General features: G+C 35.9%; 1 protein-coding gene across 1 annotated transcript; it reads right to left on the minus strand.

Moving 5' to 3' along the window:
- On the minus strand, positions 9,394 to 11,038 carry LOC105166275 (spermidine hydroxycinnamoyl transferase). Its single transcript, XM_011085581.2, has one exon. The coding sequence runs from the start codon at positions 10,921 to 10,923 to the stop codon at positions 9,580 to 9,582; it is 1,344 nt and encodes a 447-aa protein (XP_011083883.1). The 5' UTR covers positions 10,924 to 11,038; the 3' UTR covers positions 9,394 to 9,579.

The raw sequence follows: 11,275 nt of genomic DNA on the forward strand, positions 1-11,275 counted from the left end.
CCCGCCCTGAACCCGCACCGTTGCCACCCCTACCAATATATATGCTACCCAATAAAATTGGGTATCTGACCAAAAATATCTGAAACCCAAAAAACACAATTTATGCCCACCCTTATTTCCCGTGTTTGTCCTGCTCGATCTCCTATTTATAAGAAAATAATGAGAAAAATTAGGAAGTTGTTGAGCACAACCCACGTGTCCATAATTTTGGGCAAATTTAACATGAGTGAATTGGTCCGATTGTTGTTGAGCATGATCTTATTGTAAGAAAATAACTTGTTCAAGGCTTTTTAAGTTCCTGTAAATAAAGTAATGGGTTTTAACTTTATTTCTAAAATGGTAACAAATTTCTTCAGTATTATATTAATTATAAAATTAATATTATTAATAATTTAAAAATTTATAATTTTATTTTATTCAAACACTTTAAACACTTATTTCGTAAAGTAAAATCTTATATTTTATAATTTTTCAAAAACATTCTATAACATACATAATTAAGATTCCCCCAAAAGAATTTAGAGAAACACCTTTCGATCACCATTATTGAGTAAAAAATCATTTTGATATCCAAGTTTAATGTATAATATTGTAGAGTGGCAACCTCACAATCCTAATCGACTATTACAAATGATTGGAGTACGAAACTCCTTAATACAAATCGATATTACTTAAAAATTAATGATAATAAGAAAATAATGAGAACAAATCTTAAGAATCACAAATCTATAGAAGTAGGCTCAGTTTTCGCCAGATCCCACAATCCGAAAACAAAAATGGCCGTTCACAAAGAACACTTTTCCCACGGTTGCTCCACCTTGAACCCAACGCCACAAAGTTCTAATCTCTCTGAACTTTCAAGATGACTTTGTCACAAAGACCCACAAAGGTGTATATGATCACACAGATTTTGTTCGAGAGAAAGAATTTTCAGCTTCATGTTTAAATCGAGAAGAGGAATCCCCCTTTTAAAGGAGTATGGGTGAAGTATATAAGGAAGGTGATAATGGCTTTCCAAAAACCATTGAAATTGACCAAGGAAACTCACCATTATTCTCGGTAAGGAGAAAAGGCAAGAAAATCACAAAAGATTCTGGAGAGAAATGAGAAGATTGGGATTAGGTGGAAGTATATGTATATGAGAGAGAGAGAGAGATGACTTGGGGCGGGTCATGAGCCAGCCGGGCGGGTTGAAGTAGTGGGCCTCCAGGTGGGCTAAAGAATTAAGTGGACTTTGGGCCACCAATATTAACATATTCCACCTTGGTCCAAAGACACAAGGTCATTGGTCAGGAGTCTTTTATTAATAGGGATTGGCTATTTCATCATTGCCTAGGGGGCCGCTCCAGTGTACCTGAAAAAGATGTTAGTAACAAGATATCTAAAGCACACAGCTCGATTAGCATTAAGCACTTTTAACAATTTACAGCAATTAACACTAAGTTAATATCAAACAAAAGGCTATAACATATTGCCACCTAGGCTCATTCACAAAGAATCTTCTAGCCACAAAAGGCTCAACAAACCACTTAGGTTCAACCGGTTATATTACAAGAAGATTCAATTAGCCACTTAGACAAATTCACGCCATCAAAGCACACAGAGAACTCAATGGGCCACTAAAGCACAATCACATAGCCACATGGGCAAAATTGAACATCCACATAGGCTCAATTAAAACACTTAACCACTTAGGTTCAAAATACAAAGTTTTACGGTATTCACAAAGGAACATTGTACTTAGCACAAAACAAACACAAAAATATGAATTGATACAAAATCAATAAACTGTTGATTCTTCTACTTCAATTACTACGTTTGTTTCTTCCTTTTTATTAAACCGTTTTGGTCTTTTGCAATCTTTTATAAAATGATCATTTTTTCCATAATTGTAGCATCTCCTATCTTTATCCTTCGTTCTTTGTTATCACTGGACTCACCGCGGTGCCACTTACTTTTTTAAAAGTTTACAAATTATTTCAAATCTTTAATTTTCTTTTTTTTTTCTGCATTGTTTAAATAATTTCTCCGTGGAATTAGCCTTACATACAATGGCGGCAATGCATTTAGTTGGCAGCTAGCAAGTGGAGAAGGAGACATTTTGTGAATGAAAGATAATGAAGTTGTCTTGGCTTCAGTGGTGGGCCACATATGATGGGACGAGATTAGACAGAAACTACTTACACATTATAACCGAGTCATTTATTTTTTTACTATAAAAAAAAGTTATATTAATATATATTTTTTAAAATATATTAATAATAATATAACGAGTCGTGATTTAGATTAATTTTTTTTAAAAAAAAACACACCCAAGTCACAATTTCGAATTGCAACTTGGGTGGGTGGGCAATTTTTTATTTTTTTTTGTTTAATCAAATTTTATATAATTTTATTTAATTATATATAAGTAACATATTAAAGTTCAAAAAATCATAATATTAAAATTATATTAATTTAAAAAATTATAATTAAGTGTACAAATATTATGTATATTTTTTTGTACAGTTGTAAAAATACTATGAAGTATAAAATTATTCTTGACAACTCAATACCGGCATATCTGATTGTGTAGAAGAATTTCTTTATTGGAATTGTTGTCTTGCACGCGTTTCCGCCCGATCCATCTCGTTGTGAATAATTTATAAAATTATATTATTTAATTAGTCCTTTTATTAAATATAGTTTATATTGAGCGATGTATTATTTAACTGGAGTATTTTAAAATTTTGGCTATTTATATTAATGTTCAATTAAACATCACATTTAATATAAAAATGATATAGTTGGTTAATTAAATTATACTATATAATAATTAACCAACTATATCATTGTGTCTTTATGGAAGACCGTTTACTATCTTTTCTTGCGGAAGCTTCAACTTGTAGCCTAATGCTACCCTAGCGTGCCCCGCAAACCGTCCAGCCTTGGGGCCATTGATCGCTTAGCAAGAACCACATGATCAAATCCACAAAACAAGTTGAACAATTATATACAAAATAGACCTTTTGAAGATCACAGCATATTCAATATTATAATGAATTGAATAATATCAAGATCAATGGGACTTCATGGATATTCATATGGACTCTAGAAGTGTCACCCAATAAAAGTTCATAATGAATACCAGAATACAACATGACGAGAATAATAATCACATTATAACACTTTGGTCCATAGAGTTCCGAAGGCCCATTCAAATCCAAATAGATATCAAATATCATATTCATTTTCATTTAACAATGGAGAATTTCAAGAAACATTTTACTCAAATTTGTCGTGAGCAAGACCACTTATGATACTTACGTATACTCATGCACCATATACATATATTCCTCCAATTTTTTAAATACTGATATAATTTTAAAAGGCACTCACCTTAAAATCCACGTGATTAGTGTGGTCTACAAATCCCATCCTATTCTACCAATATATTTAAAACTGAGTATGATAGCCACGTATGCCTGAATGTAGCTACATACTAGTTTCCTCTATATTTATGTACTAAATGAAATAGGGGTATTTTAATACATCCAAATCTATCATATTTCTTTTATATTTTTATTAGTTAACTAAATGTAATTTGCAAAGCTAGTTGAAAAATGAGAAATTTAGCCAATGAGCCAGCCTAATTAACTTCAGTATTGTCTAGTCCTTTGTAAGTTATAGTATTAATCCAATTGAGAAATTAGTCAAACTTAATTCATTGATAATTAGTATGTATGTACAATATAACGTCAACAAATTAGGAATATTATTAAACTTCTTAGATTAATATAACATGAATAGTAATTATTCTTACATTTACTTAATGGATGCTTACAAATTCAATTAAATGAAAAACTTGAAAGCAATGAAAACGAGTGGATCGGTCCAAGAACGCGCAAGCGGAAGCGGTAATATAAAAATACGCAAATTAAAATCAAAACGTAATAAAACCGTGATTCCGGGGTGTACCCTTGGAGTTCTTGGACGTTCGATGTAGTTAATCATAACAACAATAAAATTAAATGGGGCTAATGGTAAAAGGAAAAAAATAGGTGCCAGAAAATCGTAAATCAAGTTCTATCTCTTTGATTGATTTACTTCGAACCTCCTTCGTTTGATCCATTCACGCGAGACTTCAATGTAGAAGCCCTCTAAAGTCGCGTCCACACCACACTAAAATTTGGAATCCCTCAATTCAATTTGCTAGAAAAAAATTCGGGAGAAAAACACACCAAATATTGAGAGGAGAGGGGACGGCCGAATGGGGTGCTAGGGTAGGAAATTTTTGTGTTTTTTGTGTTTTGTATTCATTAGTTATTCCAAATAACTAATACACATATATACCTTGTATGGATGTATTAGAACGTATTTAGGTTCATTCTACAATCCATAAGGTAATAAATATTTTATTCCAAATAAAGGATGACTAACATGGCACTTTGCAAAAGTGATAATTTTTAGTCAATAATTTCCTTTCCTAGAATTTTTCAAAAAATTTTAATTAGGTGTGGAATGGCCGATTTTATTAAAATAAAATACAAGGTCCAATTAATTTTAATTAAATCTAATTTAATTAAAATCCACCTAATTAAGTCCATCATATATTTAATTGAATGAAATATATGAGCTCAATAAACCTTTATTAATTAATAAGTCCAACTTATTAAATAATAAGGACAAGCCCAATATAAATTAATCATATTAATTTAGTCTTGGGCTCCTCCATCCAATGGATCCCTATCATTTATAAGTAATCCAACTACTTATGGAATTAATTCTCAATTAATTCCTCGTCCCTTATCGGTGATTTGTGTGTGACTCTTTATGTTCACCTTTCAGCTGGACTTGGGCTAGTCTCAAACACTATTATTAATTAAATCTAGCATAGGTAATTTAGAGGATGTTGACGTACCTTGTGCAAAATTTTCAACCACAACATTTATGTCAACATCTTGTGGTCCATCCTCTGATGGAATTGGATAATCGACATCATCCGGTTCAGAAGTAGCCTCTGAATCATAAGCCAAAGTGTCCGAAAAAGGGTCTTCTGGCTCGGCATCATCTTGTGCAAAATTTTCAGAAGGGTTTTCTGCCTCAACATCATTTGGTATAAAATTGGAGGTGGAGTGAGTATGTGAGTGGGTGGGCTCTGTGTAATTGAATATAATATTTTCGAGCCCTTGCGTAACAAACACCACATTGGGAGTATAACACTCTGTATCATAATTTGATGTGCCTGCACCAAAATCGATGTTAGAAGTACCTACACCAAAATCGGTGTTATAAACTTATACGTACTGTGAAATTTTTGAAATTGGAAGATGAAGGGAATCCTTGGCTTGATAACAACGCCATGTATTCCCCCCACTGTTGACTCATCTGTGAGTTATCATCTCCCCAATGTTGAGTCATATTTTGGTTTAAAGCTCCCCAATCTCGGCCAAATTGTGGAGTATCATCGTGGTGGATTTGTACAGTTTCAACGTAAGCTTCCATGAGTGCGAATCCACCTACAGGATCGGTAAAAAATGACAACGTATCGTCATCTTTAATTTGTATGAGTGTTTCCTTTATTCAATTGAGGTATTGGCACGAATGTTTTGCAGACACTTTCAACGAATATTGGGAGCTATCAACACCAATTTTTTAACAGATCTTTAAATGAAATTAATCGTAGGTGTATGAACGAGGGATCCTCATCACCGCAATGGGTGTCTGATCATACAAACCATCCATCAGTCGATAATTCACCATCAAAATAAACAAAAATTTCAATATGCGAAGATGAAGTAGACATGATTAGCAAAAAACGATAATATTTTTCAAGACTGTACAATGGATGGCAACGAGTGAAATGGGTAGCTACTTCTTGTGTTGTTTGAAGCACATACATTGACATATTTATACACGACTACGATATCATCATTTAAAATCAAACCTATTCATCCAAAAATTTCGCTGAATCTACAGCGAAATTTTCGCTGAGTATACACAAGGTTGACACCGTGTGTCATCCTTGTGTTTAAATTTTAACACAAAGTTGTGGTTAGCCTTGTATTTACAGCCTTGCATTTACAGGCGTGCAGTGATGGGCCACGTCAATTTATTTAAACGAAGGTAATCTTTTTTATCCTCGTCCATGTAAACGCATTCGATTTCTTCTTTCAAGCAATCACTTTAAAAAATATACTACAACATATTGGCTTCGTTTCTTCGAATTTTCAAAAATAAATTTAGTAATATTAGCCTCAAATTTTCACATAAATGGATAGACGCTCTGTTACGGACCTCGTGATGGGACTGTATTATCTCAACAAGCCCAATATAGATCCGATGATATTCCCGAAGGTGACCTAAATGTCGTACTACAGGCACGGCGTGCGGATGGTACCTTTTGGACTCATTTTCAATAAAATAATCTTTCCGTACTTGTACAACAAATCCTACATCAAATAAGATTTTTTGGAGTTTACAGGTGCGGGCGCCTTCAGTTAAATCAGCATCTAATCACTGCATTAGTGGAGAGGTAGCGATCGGAGACGCACACTTTTCATTTTTGTGTAGGAAGCCACAATTACCCTACAAGATATTCAAATAATATAGGCACTCCCAATAGATGGCGAGTCGGTGACTGGAGTTGATATCAAGCGCACAACATAATAATTGCAAGAATATTGCTTTACTTATTTAGGCTTTAGCCCGGACACAAATGCGTTCAAGGGCTCAAGACTGCAAATATCCGCAATTATATCTCTTTGGCAATTATCGATATCACTCATAACACTCCCCACGACGTCGTCGTCCAGTATGCCCGTGCTATTGCGTTGCTTCTATTAGGGGGGAATGATGTGCTCAGATTCCTCAGGTAACCTGGTATCATTACTATATCTTTCAAAATTAGAAGATATAGAAACAACTAGGAACTATAGTTTGGGGAGTGCTGTGCTGGCATTTTTATATCGTGAATTATGCAATGCCAGCACAAAAGGCAAAGCGGCAATTGGTGGCGCGCTGCAATTGTTGTAGGTAAAATTTATTTAATAACTATTACACAATTTTTTTGCTATTAATATTAATTAATAACACATATTTGTATTATTCGTACAGATTTGGGCATGGTCACGGATTACTCCACTTTGTCCTGGACTTGGTGCAGAGCGACTATTTATGGGCCAAGTCCAAATGGACTACAATCGCTGACTCCCAGCAGCACCATATGGTGCTATTTAGAATTGTCAGCACATGTTCAGCCGAACAGTACGGAGAATGTCCAGGTGATAAGAGAAATACTGGATGAGATGCAGGCGGATCAGGTAACTTATTTTTAATATTATATTTATACCGTGAATTAAATACGTATCAATTTACATGTTTTTATTTATTAGAGTTCATCTGGCAACCGTATGATGTGGACTCGGATGTCATTATAGCTTACGCCGCTTATTTGATCCCCCAGTTGTGGAAGTCATCATGTCCATTGATATTCTATGCAATAGTTGAAATGCATCGTCCCAAACGGGTTCTTCGCCAATTCGGGATGAGGCAAAATATTTCAGAAGCAACAGATACCCGAGATATAAGCCTCCATCAGATTTTCCATAAAAATCACACGAGCACAGATTGGTACCTGTAACACATATAATAACATCACTAGATGACAAAGATGATATGACACGATTGTACAGAGACCACCCATTTCCAATAGAAGAGAAACAGATCGAGGTTATTGGGAATTGTACTACAACATAATAAGAAATTTCGCATCGTCATCTACTGATAGACGTGTAGAAAGCGGGTACTAACCTGGAGAAACACCTATATTGCAAGTTGTGGGACGTTGATATATAATATCACATATATTGTTTTAGATTTTTTTTTACAACAGAAGACTCATTATTTTTCTACAATTTTCAGGCAAATGAGGTGAATGCCCTTGAAACTTTATGTCGATGTAGACCACTAAATATTGATGGATACAGTCAATTGGTGGATAGATTTGAATACGGGTTACATATTATCAAGGAAGCCATAACCCAACAGCCACAACAAATTGTTTCTCCATCCGATGATACTTTCACAACATCCCACAGGCAAGAAGAAGTTTTAGCCAAATCTACTTGTTCAGTTGAACGTCATAATATTGGAGTAGATATAACTGGTCCTTATATAGTATATACACCTCAAGATTATTACGTGCTTCAACCGTCTCAAGATTATTACATGCCTCAACCGCCTCAAGATGATTGGTTTCAATCAACTCCATATATGCCAAACCAAACACAAGATTATTTTTCACAAGTACATCTTGACCTTGGTCTTGGTATTCACCAGTTCCATTTTCATCGTTTAGTGCATATCGTGACAATGTGGAGTCTAGTTCCGCAACAACATCAAGTCGGTTCGGTGGTGATGTAAATGAGGCACAAAATGAGCTAGTGCAAAATGTGGGCGAGAAAATAAGAAAACCTCGGCGTCAACGCCACAGATGCAATTGTGGAACGGGTGTACATTTTTTATATTTGTAATTGTATACTTTATTGTATTTTTTATAATTGTACAAAAAAATATACGCTATTATATTTGTACACTCAATTGTAATTTTTTAAATTAATACAATTTTAATATTATGATTTTTTGGACTTTAATATATTGTTAAAAATTAATTATATATAATTAAATTATATAAAATTTAATTAAATGAATTAAAAAAAATAGGCCAAGTCGCGAATGTAAATCACGACTTGGCCATTTCCGGGCAAAAAAAATTATTTTTTTTGTCGGGTCATGACATATTATTATTAATGTATTAAAAATACTTATATTAATATAATCATTTTTTTATAATAAAAAAATAAATAACTCATCAAGTTTGATCAAATTAAATCAAGTGATACACTTGCTATGTGATTGATACTTTTTGTAAAATTTACACCAATCACTATAAATGTATTTTATTTGTTATATAAATTATATTTATAATATGACTGATGCACAATTTACATGTTTAAAAGTATGATCAAATTTAATACACTTACATCGTGTTACTGGTTGGATTCGACCAAATTTTGTTTTGGGTGGAATTTTCGGTCAAGTATGACTAACAAAGCCAAAATTGTTAACAATGTTTAGCAGCCAAGATTGATGTAGACAGAAGCAAAATTCTAACTTAAAGAAGCAAAATCGTATAGCCAAATTTGACAAATTCTAATTTAGATCGAATTTTGTTGAAATTGAATTAATTACTCAGCAAGTTTACACTTGCCCCTGTACAATTTAAGAAAATTTACATGACAAAATGTAACATATTGATTTGATTCTGCTAAAGATTTTCATGATCTAACCTGGAAAAAGCAAAAACACGGAGAAAGCAGAGAAAAAGGAAGCTGAAGGACGATGAAACCAAAATACCAAACAACCAATAAATACAAGTTTTTCTCATAAAGATGATTCATTATAGTAATTAGCTTAAGCAGATCTACACAAAAAGGGAGGATTGAAAAGAAAGAAATTTAAAGAAAACAAAAAAATAGAAAACAGAAGCAGAATCAGTCATCCTCCTCGTGTACCTAGAAATTACAGTTGATTTGTTGCTCAGATATCATCGTAGAAACATTTCTTGAAGGCGCCCATATGCTCTTCTTGCAGCCATATTGCAATGTTGAAGGAACCATCGCCGTCGTGGCTCGGAATGATGAAAGTTTTCCCGTCGAAACCCATGGATCCTGGCCCCATATGGATCTCTTTTCCCCACCCGAAATCTGCGCCATAGAGCGGCAGCGCCGTCCAGCTTATGATTGCCAAGTTAGGGTTCCCGTAGAAATCGCCCTTCGGCCGGCCATTGTTGTCCAGTGACCTGAATCGGCCCACATCCGGCAAGCCCTTGAGGAAGTCTAGGTAAGCTCTCACGGTATCGTCGGTAACTTTCTCCACGGCTTCACGGATTTTCTTGGAAGCGGTGCCGATGGAGTTTGAGAGGAGGCTCCCGGATTTATCCGTGGCTTCCACTCGAATCAGGGCGTTCCCGAAGAAGGTTTTGGGCAGGGGTGGCTTCAGTTTGTTCCGGAAATCGGCGACGAAGTGGAGGCTGGTTTGCTGCTCGGCGATGTGGCCACGTGCTTTGCTGGTGCACCGCCAGATGTGGGCTGCAACCGCCTCGAATCTGCTATACCCACGGCTGTTGGTCTCTTTGTCGACATCCAGGTTGGCCTTGTTTCGGAGCTTCTCGATTTGCAGCTTGGTGAGATTGAGAAACGCGACGGTGATTGGCTTCTTCCTCTGCTCCAGGTTGTCTTCCTGGCCTATCAGAGTGGGCGGCGGGCGGAGAACTGACGGGTCGAAAGTCGAGCTCAAAGGCTTATCTGTTTCCAACACCTTTCGGTCAAGAAACGGCGGAACAATGGGCTCCGCACCTCGCGAGATTTTCGCCCACTCGTCCACAAAATGAAGAGCACTTGGCCCGTCAGCCATGACATGGGAAACCCCGAGACCAATGCTAACTCCGCCGCAACTGAATCTCGTCAGCTGAACTATAACCAAAGGGATCTCATCAATAGGAGTGGTGTAATCCACCGATGGAATCAAGGCCTGGATAGCCGGAGTCGGGGTGAAATCGCCGAAATCCTCCACCTTCGACTCCGACTCAGCTTCGAAAATCGGGACCCCTTTTCCATTACAGTGGAGCTCGACCCTGCTGCCCCCTTCCGCCGCCCAGTTCAACCTCCCCGCCAGCGGGTAAAACAAGACGAGGGCCTTGCTGAGCGAGTCCTTCAGCCTGAGAATAGCATCTCCGGCGTCCAAAGCTTCAGAGTGCTTGTAGAAATAGATAGTTGGCGTGTGGGAAATGTCTTTGATTTGATCACAGGCGTTCAAGAACAAAATCTCATCCGGGGTCGGCTCCGCCGGGCGGACGATGTGCGTAGCCTTGAAAGTCACCATTATTGTGGAAGAGTAGAGGTAGAAATGGAGGAAAGAAGGCGTGAGTGGAATAATGAGGAATAGCTAAGAAAGCAGGCCACTATATATACAAATACAGAGAGAAAGAAAAGCGATGGATGGAAATGTTGGGAGTGGTAGGTTTACAACTACTCAGATGTTTGGAAACCTGTGAAATTCAATTTGAATTTCTATTTTGGTTTCCCATTTTGCATGTTTTTTTATGTGATTTACCAAATTTCAGACTTTGACCATTCAATACAATTAATTCTCCACTTCAATATTACTCTACTATTCAAACATCTTATAAAATATTTGAAAATCATTGGGCAAATTTTTTTTTTTTTTTGAAGAT

Source organism: Sesamum indicum, linkage group LG7 (genome assembly GCF_000512975.1).
Source record: "Sesamum indicum cultivar Zhongzhi No. 13 linkage group LG7, S_indicum_v1.0, whole genome shotgun sequence".
NCBI lineage: Eukaryota > Viridiplantae > Streptophyta > Magnoliopsida > Lamiales > Pedaliaceae > Sesamum > Sesamum indicum.